At 34.9% G+C, this 19,859-nt stretch overlaps 1 protein-coding gene across 1 annotated transcript in view; it reads left to right on the forward strand.

Annotated features, from left to right (window-relative positions):
• The first annotated feature begins 3,392 nt into the window (after window positions 1-3,392).
• Window positions 3,393-19,859, forward strand: part of LOC129229867 (zinc finger TRAF-type-containing protein 1 homolog) — a 35,776-nt gene continuing 19,309 nt past the window's right edge. Inside the window, exons 1-2 of the mRNA XM_054864246.1 lie at window positions 3,393-3,707; window positions 17,358-17,596. Coding sequence (XP_054720221.1) covers window positions 3,495-3,707; window positions 17,358-17,596 — 452 coding nt within the window. The 5' untranslated portion in view covers window positions 3,393-3,494. The remainder of the gene's footprint in view (window positions 3,708-17,357; window positions 17,597-19,859) is intronic.

Consider the following 19,859-nt stretch of genomic DNA (forward strand, 5'->3'; position numbering starts at 1 on the left):
TTTATATATTTTCTCCTTTGTTGTATGTAGTAAATTCATCTATAATGTCCTCATAATCAAGTTTTAGGTCAAACTTCCTTCGATTCATAAGAGAGCTAATAAAGATAATTTACCATCAGAAATGAGAGTAAGACACTTAATTTTCTTCAATAGCGAAAAGGATCGTTCTCCCCAACAATTGGCTGTAATGCTATCATTTAATAAAAAAAATTGTCAAATGACAAATTTTTTTTTTGTTTCCTTTAGTTAGAGGCCACGAACACTGGTCCCTAAAAAAAATGATGACAGAAATTTGGTGCCTCTTTCCTTTTGTGCCCCGGACCCGGGCCCCGAATGCCCTGTCGTAAATCAGTCCCTGGCTCAATTCAACCAAGTTCTTTGGTACTGTACGAAGATAAAAGCACATCGACTGTATTATTGTGTTTATTTATTTTGCTCTTTTCTTTTTTCACGCTCGAACCCCCGTGCCTCGGTTTTTTATTTTCCCCTTCACCGTCCTCGAACCTGTGCACCCTTCGTCTAGTAATTTTTGTTTGGATGCATGACTTTTTTGTTTTATTCTTTTTAAATTAGTTTTTAAAGTCTTGTCGATATTCTCGCCCACGTAGAAAAAGGTTAAGTAAGGGTTAGTTAAATGAATTATTTTTAAACTGTGCGGAGATAAAAGCTCGAATTCTTCTGCTAATGTTATTAAATCCTTATTTCTAGCTTAAGAAAAAAAAACCCATATTCTTACAAATTCACAAAAAATAAAAAAGTTTTACCTGGCATAACGTTATCCTCTTTCAGAAAAAAGAAAAAAGCTTTGAACAGACGAGTATTTGTTTTTATCATAGACTAATAATAAGAGTAGACCGAGCTATGGCAACCCTTTTGCTGCTCATAAACCAAACCATGTTACTGGTGGATATCCTAGCAACAGCGGGCGTTAATCGTAGCAGACGATCAACGCCAGCACGAAATAAAATAAATAGAATTGATGGAACACGGAAGAATGATCTTTTATGGAGTCCGATTTGTAAATTTGTTATTCTAAGTTGTAAATATTTTGTTAATATAGTGAGTTTTTCGTTTAGATAGTATTGTGCATTTTCTTTAGTCAATTTCAATAACTCTCTAAGCAATAAAAGATGCAAGCGACCAAGAGGAATCAGCAAATGGTAAGATTTTTACCTACAGTTTCAATTTAAGATACCGATTAGTACATTTTTGCGTTAACGCAAAACGTTTACGCCATTTCGTTCACGCCAACGCTGACAGCTCCAAATGAAATAAAAGTTACCGAAAACTGATCAAAAACTATTATTAATGTCAAAATAATGCATAACTAAAAGAAAAACAGTTCAATCTCTGCACCTGGAAGTTTTTTTATAATGAAAACACATTGTCTTAAAATACATGTCGAGTGCCAAACTATAGATAATGCTGCCATCTAGCAACCATGCTGCCAAAGTCTTCGCCAAGCCCTTCCACTAGTCACATGATACATCTATGAACCAGAATTTTGTTTTCCAGGACAGCACACAGCAACACAATAGATGGTGGTGCCATCTATGAACAGTTCGAGAGACAATTTAGAACCAGGCCAGGAGCCGAATAACTTCCTAGTCTGGCACCCCCAGAGGTATCGTTTCACTTGGAGGACATTGTGACCACGAGCATATTTAACGTCGCCCAGCCACCATTAATGACGACGGTGGGTCTTCGACCAGTCAGGATCGAACCCGAGACCCTTCGGTCCCGAGTCCAATGCCTTACCGATCAGGCTACCACGGCCATCTATGAACCAATTTTCTTTATCAGCAAGAATGAGAAAGCTCGGTCTACTCTTATTATTAGTCTATGGTTTTTATTCATGCAAATGCGAAATTTTTTAATTCGCAACTCCAGAGCTCGAATACGCTACCTTGTGATGGTTAATAATACTAAAGAAAAGGTAAAACATTCCATTCCACGTGTTTTCTTTGGGGTAAATTACAGGCTTCAGACAATTTATGGTGTGATGTAATTTTAGAAGAAAAAAAAAAGAAAACTTCCTACAAACACGATGAAAAATTATTGTCATTCACGAAGCGTCAAAGCAAGTTTTGAGATACGGCATTTGTTTGTTTTACCTTTTTCATCGGGCCATTAGAGATTAGACAGTTGCTGCAGCGCCCCTTTTTATTGGAGTTGCAAATCCAGTGTTTTCTTGCGTTTACGATTTCGTCATTTCCGACAATCAACTCACTTTTTAGAGGAAAATAAGGAAAACTAACATTATTTTGAGAAGCTCGAGAATACCATTACGGGAGGAAACAATTTCCGTTGCTGAAAGCAATCTAAGATACATCGAATGCGTTAATAAATACTCATAACAAATTGCCCATGTTTACCAACAGACACACGTGGAACGCAATGTTTTATCTTTTTCTTTAATTTTATAAATCACCGCAAGGTAGCGTATTCGAGCGCTGGAGTTGCGAATAGGATAAGATGACGAGTGCCTATTGTTCGGTGTAAACTTTAAAGCAAAGGAAAAAAAAAAACATACGTGTATTTAAATTTGTTGAGCAAAAATGAAAAGCTCTTAAGCTATTGTATGTATAGAGAATGTGTTTTAAACGTTAAACTACCCGATGAATCTGAAAAAATCATCAAAAGAAAACTTATATTGTCAGTCAAAAACTCATCTTCTACTCACGATCGTCCTATTCATCCGTGTGACAATGTGAGACACGGAAATATTTTAGGAAACTGACGTTGAGAAGGGTAAATGACAAAATTACTGCTATGATACAAGTATTTTCCTGCTAAATATTTAAAGAAATCTTGGTATTCATCGGCACTACCACACTACCAGATAGACTAATCAGTACAAAGTCAGCATTTTTATGTAATTGCATAAAAATGTTTCGATACCCCCCCCCCCCCCAAAAAAAGGTTGAAAGTCAATGTTAGAATAATAAAAAGACATCAAATGATCGTAAGCAGTAAAAGAGCAAAAGAATTAATACACAAACATATACCAATGCATACAAGAAAACAAAATATGAAAAGAAAAGCTATAAACTTACAGTTTATATAGTATTAATGCATTAAGAATAATCAAATCTAACAAACCACGCATAAAATTTGAAAAAAAAAGGCAAGAAAATCGCTAAAAACAATTTGAAAATAATGATTAAACAGAAGATATTGGCAGTCTAGTAGTTTTTGCTTCTATCCGATTTACAGCGCTACCTATAGTGGGGGACCTAGAAAAGAGAGTAGTCTTCTGCCTCTATTTTTGATTGGTCTATTGGTGTCTATTTTTGATTTTATATCTTGAAGCGGATTGGCTGTTTTCCTAAATTTTAACAAACTGATACTCTCCCTCGTTGTTGGATACTTAGACATTACACAATAACATCAGCAGTAGATTGTGGTTTTGGTTTTCATATTCAGCATTTACCTATTAAATACAATACTCCGCCAGCTGCAACTCTTCTTATTGCTTTAAGAATCAAACAAACATGAATGAGGGATCCTCTAACGAAAATATTTTCAATAGTCCGAATCAAGTAGCTTCGTTTCCCCTTGATGAACCAACAAACTCTAGCAATGAAAAGCTCTTGTGTGATACTAATTTTCTTTCACTTGATGACAAAATGCTATTTGTTAATAAACTGAAAGAAATACTCAGTTGTGGAGTTTGTTTGGAGCTGAAGCGATCTGCTATACTTCAGGTAAAAAGAACTCTATTCATTAGTAGAATGTTTGTTGTCTCTCATCAAAAACGATTTAGCTCTTGCAAAGTGCCCTCCCCAGGTTTGAAAACTTCATGTTTTTACTAAAAGTGGACGTGGTTGAATATTATCTGATAATTGCAGTGGATATCATTCTTTGCCCCCTCCCCCCACCCGGGAAAAGTCGAAATGATAGACCTGCCACTATTCCATTTTTTCCTCCAATATCATTGCAGTTTCTTCAAATCTTTACTCGCTTCAAATTCATTACAATTTATATTTTTTATAATTTATGCAATAGTATTTATAACTGTGCTCACTTTAGTTAAAAGAATCAGTGTCAGAGTAACTTTGTTGCAATCAAGAAGCCCCAAGACCATAGGAGCCCCAAAGGAGATTAAAAACTGCACATGATAAGTGTTTTACATAGTTCTATGATTGACAAAGGAGCCCCGAAAAACTGCATTATGATTGGCCCTCAACCCCGTAAATCCACCACTGGTAAGAATCCTACCTGTTGAAGGATAAAAAACCATCATTTGCCGGGGTCCAATCTAGATTATGTCTGAACTCCTGAACTTGAGGTAATCACTTTTTTTGCCGGAAGCAAGGGTGCCCGCCCCCCTTAGAGCAAGAGCCCTAACAAGACAATGATACCCCCTTAAGGACTCTAGTGAATAGGTATCATTTTCAGGATATAATCTGACATCTGCTGGCTATCCGATAATGCTCCTACACCTGTCGTAACTTTGTCAAAATGTACACTCCTGCTTTTCCAAAAGACATCCTTCATCAGACACTTTTTGGATAGTATTAGGAGAATTATAGGGGACACGAAAACACCTCTTTTGTCTGAAAACTATCCTAAGGATGTCTTTTGGACAGTTTTAATCCAGAAATAATCACAGCAGTATCTTATAATATAGTTTCTGAATGACTATTATAATCCAGAAACTCTCCTACTACTGATACCTTTTAAAATACAGCTTTTGGATAATCCAGAAAGTTTCCTACACAATTCTTATAATATAGTTTCTGGATAATCATTTTCATCCTAGTCCAAAAAATGATCCTATTGGTATCTTATAATACAGTTTCTGGATGACTGTTGATCCAGAAACTGTCCCATTGATACTTATATCCTACTGATAACTTATAATAGCTTCAGGGCCGATCCTAGGGTGTCGGCCGCCCGTGTGCATAGACCTATTGTGCCGCCCCTCAAGAGTAATTTGCATATTTTGACTAATCTTTAACGTCTATATAAATCTTTCTTTAAATTTCTATGCCAAGTTCGAATTTAAAAAAAAGGGGGGGGGGACAGAAGAATGATCTTATAAAAAGGGAAAAAAATTTTATAGTAAGAAACTCCTTAGGTGCAAGTTATATTTTTGAAGAAAGTAATAGATACCAAAATTTACTAGTCGTAAAAACGCATTTTATATCTTTCTTCGGTGACATCATGGAAGGAACGGAGGAAGGGGAAGCGTGGGGGGAGGTGTCAGGGGTTAAGGGGAGGAGGATTGCTCCAAGAAAATTATCGAAATTGGCGTATGAAAAATATTTTTAGTTAATCTTTAGTTGTGTTTGGTTGCAAGGACAAAAGAGTCAAGTATATTCAAGGTGCATAGAGAAATTTTTGAAATTGACGTCAAATGTTGCAATTTTAGGACCTTTTTCGAGACTTTAGGTGAAAGTAATGTCGCAGTTCTTTCCTAAAATTCTTTCAAAATTTAAATCAATTTGAAGCTTTTTTTTAAAACCGTAGCTTTAGGAAGGATCGGCGTTCTTCCCGAAAAATCTCCGAAACTGAAATTTTAAACCCGCAATTTTGGGTTACCTTTGTTGACGTTGCAAGAGGGAGGGAGATTCAATCATCTCCCATCGAAAGATTTCAAAATATAAGTTCAAAACGCAAATTTAGGCCGTCTTTGGTGACGGTAGAGTTCTCGCGGCTATCCTTCGGGGGGGGGGGGGGGGTAATTTCTGCCCTGACACCTCCCCCCACGCACTATTTTTTCAAAAACCCGTTTTTGACTAGATTTGAAAACAATAGGAGAAACATGAAAATATTCCGAACCAAAATATTTTTCAGAACTGAAATCCATTATAGGCTATTTTGGGGAATTAAGGATTTTGGAGCTCTTAAGCGGATATTTCAAAAATCGCCATTTTATATTATCTTTGGTGACGTTAACAAAACTGGGAAGTTTCTACAGATCTTTCGGATATTTTTCAACATTAATACATGAAAAATATAACTATATAGACTTTTGCCCACCTCACCTCGACAATTGATGGATATGCCCTAGCGCCGTAAAAAGTTACATAAGCCTGGCAGTTCTAATCCGGAATTCTTTAGAAATATGTCCCAAAATCGTTATTTTAAGCATTGTTTGATAACGATGGGACTAAGAGCGGGCGATGGTTCAGTGTGCCCTCACGAACTGTGTTTTTGAAACTGAAGTCAATTTGAGGCTAGTTGAGGCAGGAAGCTGTGGCTCCACGGAACTGTCTAAAAACGAAATTTTCAGGTATAGTGATGGCGTTGGAGAAAAGGGGGATCCGGGGTCTTTCCCAAAAAGTTCTTGAAAATGATGTTTAAAAAACGCAATTTTAGTTTGTTTTTCAATACGTTAAGTGAGAGGGGTTGGAATTAGGGGCTTCTCTAAAGACGATAATTGAGACTGTCTTTGGTAGTAATGTTTGCGAATGGATTTCGGGGTCCTCCACTGCAAAAAATTTCGAAAAATGCAGAAGCAATTTTATATGACGTTTGATGATAGGAAGGGCTGTCGTCTGAAAACACGTTTTGGATTTTGGAGCCAGCATTTTTAGGCTATGTTTGGATTAAGTTAAGCTGAAAGAGGTTAATCAGAGACTTAATTGGGTCCTTAAGATCGATGGTTCAACCAGCGAAATTTTCCAAAAGTAAAGTCCTAGAAACACAATTTTAAGCCTTCTTTAGTTTCGTCAAGGAGGTCATGGCATTCTTTTGGATCTTCGTTTTGGAGCTACATTTAAATTTGCTTCCCGGGGCAAGGGCCCCGTCCTCCTACCTGATCTGAAACCGGGCAGTTCATTCAAGATTTTAATCAGAAAAATTGTCGTAAAGGGGGAAAAGTACAACATTTTAGTTTGTCATTCATATATGTTACTCTCAAGGGAGTCGCAATTTTCCACTTTCTCTCCACGCATCCACAATTGTTAAACACAGAGTTTGTTACATAGTTTGTTGTTTGAAATGCTTGAGAGAGTATCTAATCAATAATGCTTTTTTTTTTTAAATAAATAAAATATGTCTTCATTGTTTAGGTCTATAAAAGCTTGGGGGGTAAACATTAGTGACCGCCCTCGGTGCTCCTTTTAGACGGCACCATTTCATGCTTTAGAAGGGGGCCTTTCCCCTCCCCTGTATCCATGCCTGATTACCGGTTCTGTCACAAACTTAGCAACCAAATGAAGCATGTGTGTTAAGAGTAGATAATAATGGACCAACACAATGTTCCCTAACATTCTATTTGTCTTAAACTATGTATGCTATGCTGTCGGGAAATCGACACATACTTTGACAATTGAACATTTAAAAATCAGCATATTTATTCTGCTTATTATAAGTTATCTTGTGAGAAATTCTTGAAGAATTTTGCTTAATTATAAGAACTATATGATGCGGCCTGCGGCCGCCCCTTGCTTTGGCCGCCCTTGTGCGGCGTACACTCTGCACACCTACTAGGATCGGCTCTGAATAGCTTCAGGATAATATTAGATCCAGAAACTTTCCTAATGTTATCTTATAATAAAACTTCTGGTGCATTTTCCATCCACACACTTTCTGAGGCATCTTTTTAAATAGAGACAAAAAAAAAAGATAATTAATTTGAATTCTGAAATTTTGAATTCAAATTATGTTTTTCGCAATCACGAGTTGCGACAGGCCCCCTACTCATTGGGGGCTATTTTTTCTAGAAACAGCTGGTCCCCCCAAGCCTACCCCTCCTCCTGGGTGGTTATGTGTGTATAGTTGTGTGTGTGCGTGCAGGCGTGTGTGTATGTGTAGGCGTGCGAGCGTGCAGACCTTTGTGTATGTGTGCATGTGTGTGTGTATGTATGAGCGTGTGTGGGGTAGGACATGAACGCCCCTGACCAGGAGAAACGGATTCCAAGAGGCAGTGCTCGGAGCCGCTCCTGCAGAGACCCGTGGGCGGTGGTGCTGGTGTCCCTGGTTCAAGCTGAAAAAGGAACCAAACGCCAAGGACGGTGAAATGAAAGCAATAAGCAATTGTAATTGCTCAAAAAATCAAACATATGTCTGAAATTGATTATGAATGAATCAATTACACTTTATTGTATACTTACATGACCTGATACTTAATTTGTTGCAAGTTCTTTGAGAGGTTGGGAAGGAGGAACATCACTCAAATAGAAATTATGATTTTAAAAAAAATTCGTAAATGTTTTAAAAAGATCGAAGCTCTTCATCAAACAACATGTAATGAGTTTGATGTCGAACAACATTTATTGAGTTTAATGTTGAACAGCATTTATTGATTTTTGCCAAAGTACCTAGCTTTGCCATCAATCTTTGAGTTGAATCCATTGCTGCGGTCACTCGTCTGGTGTACTAATTCTACATTAACTACCAGTTTGTTTTGGCTCTCTTGGCTCCTTTAGGAAGTTTTCCGCCTCCAGCTCAGTTAATTCCTATTCCAGGCTGATGAGTGCTGAAAAGAGCGAAACTGCAGTCCTTGGATGGAATGACTGAGCTGGCGGTGTACTTAATGTAAAATGTTTTGAGCTTGATGTCAAGCAACATATTTTGCAACAAGGAGTTACAATGTTAGCGCATAATTCTTCTCTTGTAAAATAACTTCTATTTGTAAAATAACAGCACATAATTAAGATTTAAGATTAGTACATATAGTGAACATCGAACAAGTTCACTATATGTGCTAATCTTAAATCTTAACTTTTTCTTCTAACTTAAATCTTAAATCCTTACTTTCCACAGCCTCTTTCTTTTTTCATGCACAACTGGAGTAGTAGATACCAGCAAAATTTCAACATTGAAGAGAATTTAATCACAATTGTTCATCAAAGTCGTAACTCAACTAGTATGTTCTTTCTTTCTCTTCTTCTTGGTTTCTTTAAAACGATGAAGAAAGAGTGTTTATCCTATTTTCTTTACTCTACAATTCCTCAGTAAAAAAAACATTCGCCTAAACAAATATAAGAAATATCCTCCCGCAAGAAAATACAAATTCATAACAAATCTAAAAAAAATTTTAAACTAAAAAATAGTATATTCTTTATGAAACAATAAATCCAAAGCAAATAAGTAACTTTTAATTTACTTTCAAACGTCTTGCATTTCAACAGATCGCGTAGTCACCATGTGCAGCCAAAAATACGGAGGTTGGAAATTGAGGGAACTGATGTGATATACCCCACCGTTGGCGACTTTTTCCTGTTGGCGCCAAGAAAGCGTCGCCAAGAAAACGATGTATGGCGACATATGTCATACATCGTTCTTAGCGATGCTTTTTTAGCACCAACAGGAAAAAATCAGATAAAAAAATATGATCAAAGCGCTTCAGAACACAATATATATAAAAACAACATAAAAGCACAACAAAAAACATCACGAATATATGCTTCAAAAATGTACAGGGCCGGGGTTTTTTGTAAACATATTAAAATACAATGAAATAAATTATTGTATTAATTACGAGTCGAAATTAATGCATTAATTTTTTTTTCATCATTTCTCCGGGATACGAGCCCTTGGTCTCATAGTACTTTCGTAATGAGACCTCGGCTCGCCGGCCCTGCCTCGGTCTCATTACGAAAGTACTATGAGACCTCTGGCTCGCCAGGACCTCGCTCCGCTCGGTCCGTCATCCCTCCAACTGTTAATATACATTACAGTCGGAGTATGGTCACAGTTATGTATATTTTCATGGAAGCACCCAAGGGTGGCTCCTTCCGTTCAGTGTACAATAATGACACAGTTTTAAGTGTGATATATGCACCATTATTGTGCAGATTTATTAATAAAATTCAGCATTTTTAAGAGTGCAACCGAAAGAACTTTCAATTGTTAACATAAAATTCAGTACCTAAAGGAGGCACGTTAATAGAATGTCTAAATAATTCGTGGCATCGATAAGAATTAACTTTTAGAACAAAATAACTGTACTATTTCTGTAAAATTAATTTACATACAGTAAAAATAAAGTTAAAAACTACAAGAACCCCTCAAGGATTTGTAAAAACAAAGAATTTTGGAAGTGAGAGGTTTTTTTTTGAATTCTAAAATAAAGAACTTACCTTTTTATATGGTATAAATATTCACACTCAGTCTAAAACAATACATCATATGACAATGGCACGTTACAGATACACACCACGTTGGAGTTAACTTTTAATTAACCTTCAAGTTTGAAGAAACTGGCATTTTCTAATGTTTTTACTTCAAAACACAACTACTGAATTTTAACTAACACAAAATAAGCATTCCTGTAAGGTATATTGCACGAAACAACACCACGTATCTCTCCTGCGTGAAACCCAAACAACCCAAGTAAACAAACTTGAACAGATCTGTAAGATAGCCTTCGGGTTGCTAAACACAGGTTAGTTTGGCTAGGGATGCCATGCATAAAAAATTATCGCCTCATTGGCGAGAAAAATATTTTAATTTTGTGCAAAAAAATCGAATGTCGCCAAATGGGGGGGTATATCACATCTGTACCCCCCTAACCGTGTGTGTTATAGTGAAGCACCGTTTATACTTTTCTCTTTTATACCTTTTTATCAATTATACGTTTTTAAAATTGGTCCCTGCAGAGTCTAATACACCTTAACCTATACCTATTATACGTTTTTTTCATTTGTACGCTTTTTTTGGTACAATCCCTTCAAAAACATATAAACTTGGCTTCACTGTATCTCGAAGACCCTCCCAAAGCAAGATCCCCCACCAAAATATGAATACCCATTAAATCATCCCCCCTAAAAATTTCTATGCCGCAGTCTGCATCATGACCCCCCCCCCCCCCCACTAGGTGGCACCCCTGACTGGAACAAAGCTTTATCTTATTACTTTACAACTGTGGACTGATTTTTCAAACAAGAACTTAGCATTCAACTATCCTCCAATGTCTTAAGCATGTATAAGATTCTCTATCTAAACAGTCATGTTACTAAGTGGTAAATGGTATTTTAATGAAGTAATGCAGTACGAACAGTGCCAAAGTTTCTTTTTTTCAGGTTAATAAAAAATTGTGTTTACTCAATGCAAATTATACTGAAAAACAATGGAATCCATGCTCACTTATAGATAAAAACATTAATTTTTCAAAGACAGAGGTTGATCCGTTTAAATGATCCGAGGGCCTGAAGATTTGTCTATTTTTTATTTTGTGTAAAAGTATTTCTCAAATGCTGGGTAAATTGACCAGTAGGTCATTTGACCATGGGCTCTCCAATATTGCACTAGAGTTTGATATGAAATCACAAAGGGAGGGGCATGCCCTGTAGCAGATTTAGCCTTATTTATGTGTAAATGTAAAACTATGTTGAACAGCATTTAACGATTATTCCTTATTTATGCCAGTATCCAAAAGCTGAATTTATACAACTACTAGGTTACTACCCGGCGTTGCCCGGGTGCTTTTCAATGCCACATGTCTTTTGGATTATCAAATGAATGAATTCTATCTAAATGAGCGTAAAAAAATACATTCACACCGCTTTCTAGGCTCAAATCTTCAAAATATTTTAAATAACATAGAAAATCAATCATTTGACGAAAAAATAACATCAACGTAAAGCGAAAAAGTATGAGAAATACTGTTTGGGCTTTGTGTTGTGTCCACTGTTACATTGTCTGAGGTTGAATCAGACAGACGGTACATAAATTGTCTTAATACAAAGACAAATGATTGTCTTTTGCACGTCTTGTGGGACAACCTTTTACGTGATGCTTCGAAACAAAAGCGTTGTGCTGCCTTTGTAGGTTTTGCTTTCCCCAAGACTAAAAAAAAAAATGCAACAGTACTTTTCACGTACATTTTATTCGGAAATAAATCATTGAATGTTTCCTTAGAAAGAGTCGTGAGCTTACCAAAAAAAAAAGGCAATCCTTATTGTCAGGCACAAATATATACAAAATAGTCTTCTTGGACACAGTCATAATATTTTCAGATTAATTTAAAACCATCCTCAATGTTCAAAAGCTAAACAGATAGTCCACTGTACAGAAAATAAAGAATTCAGTCAGTGTTGTTAATAGATGATAACACTCCGTTTTACGGATTTTTGGTGGTGTTTTTCGAATGAAGGTATCAAGTGATAGGTTATTTTGTATGTTTTCATGCAAGCACATTTCACAGAAAAAGTTTGCTTAGTATAAATTTTTTTTACAAAATGTGTCTGCTTGCTCTTTCCAAGGTTATTTAGTACCATGTCATAGAATAAAATTGGATAAATGTAACTTGCTTGAAAAGGCGCATGTCAGCTGCATTTTATTTTCTTATATTGACGTCAAATTTCTATTTTTGTAGGTAAAAGTGACAGTTAGACAATTTTATTAATGTCTTGTAACGATTTGAAATTTGTTGAGATGTAAGTTCTAGTTCAAATTTTTAAAACGTAATACTTGCTGCAAATGTTATACATGATATCGCACACTGGTGCAGGTAGAGAGAGCACGTATTTAAGTTTGTTGCTTTAGACAGAGTATTCTTTTGAGAACATCAAAATTTTAATTTATAGAGACGCAGTCGTTGTGAGAGGTGGGAGTTGGTACACTGACTACATTACAGTCATTATTTTAAGTTGTGAAAAACATTAAAAATGGGAATGGGTGCACGTGAACTTATTGAACACACTATTTAAAAACCTTCAATTAAACTGCGTTATAGAGAAAGAAGTAAGCGTGCGCATTTTGGTCACTATCCGTGTTAGATTTTGTTTTTTAATTATTTGCAGCCCGTGAAATTTTTTGAAATATAAACTTGTCTTGTTTGTACTTAACTCTGGATAATAGACAAATCTTTTGTTTGCATTTTACAGAATCTTGTTGCATATTTTGTTCTCCTTATCCACAGCTTAAAAGCAAACGAAATGTATTTCACGTTTCGAAACGTAGTTTAAAAATTTAAAACTTAAATGATTCAAATTTTTCTAATCCATAAATTTAATTCAAAACTTTCTCCTAAATATTGTTCTTAGTCCCCCTCCCAGTAGCAAGAAGAATTTCATTTGTGAATGAAACCAACCTTAAGCAAGTAACATAAAGCTATCTATATCGAAAATAGTTACATCTCAAATACATTTACAGCACTTAATCTTCCATTATGGTTACACATGAGATACAGAGTATTTCTCCTTATCCCTATACTGTTAGAGAGAGTTTAAGCTATTGCAGTGATAATTTTAAATTCATATTACCAATTTTTTGCAGTTTAAAACAGTTTAAATTTAAATTAATAATTATTTGCATTTTTTCCAAACTTAAAACTCCAACCTTCCCAAACTGTATGAACTCCGCCGAATTATATTTCCGTGTGGTTTTGCGAGTAAAAAAGGTGCACAACCTTTAATTTTAGCACGCATTGGTAATCTTAGTAGGGTAGTTTATGTGCATGTAATAAACGTTATAACCATCCCCTCCCTCCCCATTGGAAAACAAATTAAAGATACGCTACAAATTCCTACGCACAAATATAATTATTTTGAAATTTATTTGCGAAATTTGTATTTTTTACTCTTTTTCTTTGTTAGCATTCAGCGATTAAACTTAGTTGAACCGAATTAGGTAAAGATCTGACGTAAATCAGAATAGTATAAAGAAAATATGCATATTGGTTTTGAGGACCATCCAACGTTAAATTGTTGAAGAGTTGAAGCTTGTATATGAATAATGAATGTATTATTGATACCGAGCTGATTTTGGTATTTTCTGGGCTGGTCATGTGAGAAATACTGATCTATAACTTCGTTCTACCATTACTGCAACGGAAATACCAAAAGAAAGCATGCAAAGTAAGTAGAACTGTCGGAGACCGTAATGCATTCCTTCTTTGCAGGAAAAAAACGCTAACATCAACACTTCGATTCTTGCCAAACATGCTTTACGCTTATTACGAATCGACATTAACGGCCAGCTTTGAGAATACCTTTAGTTTTGATTTCATTTAAAATACTTCCTGGTGGTTATAAGTTGCAAACCATTGAATCAAAGTTTCTGAATTTAACGATAGTAGTTAATCTTTTGAAGAAACTTCATCTAAGGCAATTTTTTATGGGCTTTTCATTTAGACTACGTTCATAACTATACAAAAATTTGTACGTGTAGAAAAGAGCAATTTTATGACTCAAAATATGAATTTAGACCACCTTGGGTCTTTTTAAAATTCCAAAAAACCCGTCTATATAAATTCCTAATTAACAATTTACCTTTGTGACAAGTTAGAAGAACTCCGACGAAAACTGTATTTATAGAAGGAACAAACACACACACAAACATACATCCATTTTTATATATATACATGCATGTAGGGAAAGACTTGACCACAATCCCTCCCCTTTAAAAGATAAATTCATGCTTTTATGCATTACTATGATTATTTTTCAATTTATTTGCATTATTACTACTTTTACTTCAGTTTTTTGACAGCCTGGAGCGACTTCTATTAAACCGAATTAGGTTATCGGTTACAGTTGAACCGAATTACTTAAAGATTCAACGTAAATCAAGGAATAGTATAAAGAAAATTTATACATTGCAAATTGGTTTCATAAGGATCATAGAACATTAAATTAAATTTCTGTTGCAAGAATGAAATAGATGTGGTTTTAATAAAAGTATTCTAATGCTGAAACAGTCGAAGATTGTACGTCAATATTGAATTCAATATATTTACCTTTTTCATGTTTGTACTTTCTCTGCTATTAATAGGAAAAAAACTGACCAAAAATTACACGCAACCCTTACTGTTGTGGGTTTTATAAGTAAACAATATTTAAAAATTATAATTTAACGGTAGTATTCAAATTAAGTAGAACCATGAGTAGCATCAATGGAACCCTGGGGCTTCATAGGTCGCAGTTTAAGAAACGATGTACACAGCATCATTTCTTACATCTACGGCGTTCTCGCCAAACATGCTTTAACTCTCATCGCTAAGCGGCATTAACGGGCATCGTTCAGGATACGTTTTGTGTTGATTGCATTTGAAATAGCTCCTGGTGGTTATATGCTGATAACCGTTTTCATTTGGTTTGAACCAAGGTTCACAAACTTAACGATTAAAGTTAATCTTAGAAGAAATTTCATCTACGGCAGTTTTTTACGGACGTTTCATTTAGACTAAATTCATAACTATACAAAAATTCGTTCGTGCAGAAAAGAACAATTTTATGACTCAAAATATGAAATTAGACCTCTTTGGGTCTTTTTAAAATTCCAAAAACCCGCCTATATGAATTCTTGAGCAACAATTTACCTTTGTGCCAAATTTGGATGAAATTCGACGAAAACTGTGGATTTGTATAAGGAACATACACACATACCCACACACCCACAAACATACATCCATTTTTATATATATAGATTGGTGTGTTTATATTTAAGACTTTGTAGTTAGACACTGATTGAGTGGAACTTTTCCAGTTTTGAATTTATCCAATCAAAACCGAAAATAAAAAGAAAATTAAAAAAAAAAGGTACAAAAATCGCATTCTGTTACTGCATGCTGGAAGGGAAGAAGTTAAGAGTGGGGGGGGGGGGGAGGCTTTATTTCTCTTTATGTATACCAGCGGTACCCACATGGCTTTGCCTATAGTGGAATATTGAAAGGCCATTTGATTTGCCTGTATATTTACAGCTTACATCTACAATGCTTCAAGTATGTTTTTTTTTTTTTTTCAAGATCTCAACATATTTTTGGCAGATTTGAAAATTTATCATGTAGCTTAATAAAAACCAGCAGAAGTCTTGGAAATATTTTAAAAGGATGTTTCCCTTCCTTGCTTAAAACACAAAATGAGACATTTTTCCAAAATTAAACACTCTAGAAAGAAAGTTGTAGAATGCAGTATTTTAATAATTTACTGAACATCATTCCACAAAAACTAAGAATATAAAAGCATGCGATTTTTTCTTCAAAGTTGATATATTTTAATTGAAATCTTTTTCAAAAAATAAAAAGGTTTAGATCGTAAGATGTTTGAAAGGAAAAAAAAGGAACAAAACAAAGAAGCTAAAAGACGTAACCATGGTAGGTAACGTACAAAAGTTAATTTCAGTTTCAAAAATAAGTTCCATCTTATATAATTAAAAACTGAGCCTATGTACGTATGTATGTCCAAGTTACTTCTCCCGAACGACAGTCAACTGACCATCGAACCAGGTATGGATGGATGCGTAATTTTCCTGTCTTTATGTTTGGCTATTTAACATAATCCTCTGATAATAATTAGCGGAGATATCAATTAAAAACTATTATGATACATAGATTTCGACATAAAATCCCTATTTTTTCAAGGTTTTCCTCCATTTAAATTATTATTCAGTGCTTCATCTCAACTTCCCGCAACAATGTTTTTATTAAAATTTATAGCATGAAAAAAATCATTGAGACGAAAGATCTGTTGCCATTTTTTTCTACAATATGAACAAGTAAAATTCTTGCTTTTGTTTCACACGCTTTTCCTGTAATCAGAGGATTTAAAATGTTTACTTTTTGGTTATTTTTCTGCAGTCTGCCGCAAAATGTTACTGATTTTTTTTTTGGTTCATGACTGAGTGTTGAACACGCGTCACTTGACATAACTTTTATTTTCGAGGTGGACCGTGCAAAGCTGAGCAAAACAGCTAGTTTATCTTTAACTTTTGATTTTATTCTTGAACTTAACCATTTAGAATTGTTCAGCTTGCTTAAGGTAAGCCTTGGAGGTTGTTTTCCTCTAAACCATTCCTACAGCTCTCCTAATGCTTGTAGAGACTTCAAACAAACTTCCTCTTAGGCAAAAAATTCTAAGTTTTCAAATGGTATAAAATTAAAAAATGTAAATAAAATATTTCCCCACATATTATTGAATTGATGAAAAATGCATTTAATATTGGAGCAAAAAAGAACAAAATCGCTTTTGCGATATAGTATTTTTTGAAGGGTTTGCTTTAGCAATATAGATTTTTTTGAATGGGTAGCTTTCGCGATATAGAATTTTGTGAAGGGCCTCTTTTTTCAATATCGAATTTTTTGAAGGCACTGCAAAGCGGACCCAATTTGTGTTTGAATCAACCGCTGTATTAGGTTCTGCAGACTCCAATGACCCGCAAAATCGGTTATCCCTGAAAACCACGCCTATCAATTTGTGTTTGAATCAACTCCTATATTAGGTTCTGCAGACTCCAATGACTCGCAGAATCGGTTATCCCTCAAAGCCACACCTGTCAATTCTGCAGATAAACGGGAGTTTACTGTTCTGTTTTAAGTATGGGCCTTGAAAATATAATGTTCTCGCAACTTAATATAAATAAATAACATCTATTTATAGTTAGCTAGAACACACTGCTATGAGTTTTATTTATGTATTGATACATATGTCTTGCAAACTTAAAAAGTATGTCTATTTCAGTGCAAATATGGTCATCTGATATGTTCTGGCTGTCTTGGTGACATGATTGCCGAGAGTAAACTCCAAAATGAAATTACATCTTGCCCAACATGCAACACTACTATAAGTAAGGATTTGTGTTCTCGCAACATTGCCGTCGAAAATACAATATGCCAGCTGCCTGTCACCTGCCCCTATTGTTGCCTGGAATATCCACTCGATGTATATAAGTACCACAAGACTCTGGAGTGTATGGAAAGGTAGGAAACATAGCAATCCAGCATTATGAATGTTTCATTTTGATTTCAGACTCATACACTTTCATCAGTTTAATGGCACTTTTCATTAATGTAAATTAGCAGCTATACAAGATGCATGCTCACCCGCTTTTCTAAATCTAGGGGGCTCTGCCCCCTGTTCGCTAACGCTCACCAACCCCTGATGATTGCTTCACAATATTAGTTGACTCGCAAAATTTAAATGGTCAATTACAAAGAAACAGATTAAAAACGCATTATGAGCTCCCTTTGAAACAAAAAGCACGCCTTCCCCGGGTTTCAAAAAAATTTGTACTAACTTGCAGAGCGGTAAAGGCCAGGAGGCTCCTGAGCATTGCAAAACTGCAGTTGTATAGGTTTGAAAAGTCGCTTTCATATTCGTGGTCTCTAGAAATATATTTTGATCTCTAGCTCGCGGAGCTTAAATTGAGTTGAGCCTAAGATTTTCCGTTAAAATCAAAACGCTGAAGATTTGTTAATAAGAATGAAAAAACAAGTGAATCGAAAAGACGTAACTATGAAAACCCCAAATAAAACATCAATAATTTTAATGGAGATGAGATTATTCAAACTTGGTTTTTCACGGCTTGTAACGATTTTCCTTTGGAGATAGAAGTTTAGTTTTTCGACCATAGGTCAAGTTAGATCTCGAGTAAAAAAAGGCTTTTCAGTGGTGTCAAAAAGAAAACTGTAGGACAATTCCTTCACATGTAAAGTGGGCATCTAAAGTGACTGTCAAAATCATTCACATAAAAAAAAGGCCATTTTAATGCTCTGTAAGTCAAGTTTATCACCTTGCATCTTTTCGTTGGCACCATTAGAAAGAACATATCTTTCCTATAAAAATAGTTTTTCATTACGATGGTGTTCTTTCGGATAAGAGTAAAAAAATGAGCTTGAAATACTGTTTGTCGTTCGCAAAAAAGTCTCGTTCTACAATAAATAAAGAATGGTGAATGTGGTAAACACTGACCAATAGGGATTTTGCAACTGTTATTAGTCAGAAACAGTTGAAACCGTTTCTGACTTCTGAAAAAAGTTCACTTTGCAAATGAAATATGATAGAAATACAAAATTTTCTTGTTCTGTCTGATGTATTAGTCTGTTTCCAGAACAGAATATTTTTCTGTTTCTAACACATTTAAATTGCAGAAGAACTTTTAAGAAAAGAATTAAAAACCTATTTCTGACTAATAACAGTCACAAAATCCCTAATATTCTGTATGTACGGCATTCACCATTCTTTATTTATTGTAGAACAAGACTTTCTTGCGAATGGCAAACAGTATTTCAAGCTTATTTTTTTATGCTTATCTGAAAGAACATCATCGTAATTAAAAACTACTTTGATAGGAAAAAATGTGTTCTTTCAAATGGTGCCAACGAAAAGAAGATGCAAGGTGACAAACTTGACCTACAAAGCATTAAAAATAGGCTGTTTTTCATGTGAATGATTTTGACAGACATTTGGATGCTAATATCTTTAAGAAAATCAATATTTACGCTCTGTAACTATAAACCATTAAAAACATGTATATTGACAATAGAATTACAAAGTACGAGCTTTTGAATCATTTTTGTTCAGAATTTATGAAATTCTAAAAATCCAGGGAAAAGTTTCTCTCCCCTGCGTTTTTCTTGCGACTTTGCACGCTTGCTACATAAAAGTTAGTGAACTCAAATTCATAAAAACACTAGGACGTATTGACAACCGAAAGTACTTTAAGCCCCTAAAATTTCAGGCTTCCAGTGTAATAAAATTTGCCGCAACCTGCTCTTAAACATTGCAACTCGTTACGATAGTCTAAATTTTAAGCTCATTTTTTTTTATCCTTAAACGAAAGAACTCCATCAAAGATAAAACTTATTTTGAAAGGAAAAAGTCTGTTCTTTCTAATGGTTGTAACGAAAAGAAGATGCAAGGTGACAAACTTGAACTATAGCGCTTTGAAAATAAACTATTTTTCACTTGAACGGTTTTGATAACCATTTTGGATGTCAATATCTTTTAGAAAATACATATTTAAGCTCTGCAACTGTGACCCATTAAAAACAAGTACTTTTACAATGGAATCACAAAATATGAGCTTTTGAATAATTTTTGTTCAGATTTTATGACAACTAATCTAAACGAAATCTAACGAGCTCAAATTCACAAAAATAGTTCACGGCCAAACGTACTTTAAGCGCTTAAAATTTCAGGCTTCAAGTGTAATAAAATTTTCTGTAAACTTAGTCTAAATAT

This window comes from Uloborus diversus, chromosome 9 (assembly GCF_026930045.1).
Source record: "Uloborus diversus isolate 005 chromosome 9, Udiv.v.3.1, whole genome shotgun sequence".
In the NCBI taxonomy this organism is placed as follows: Eukaryota; Metazoa; Arthropoda; class Arachnida; order Araneae; family Uloboridae; genus Uloborus; species Uloborus diversus.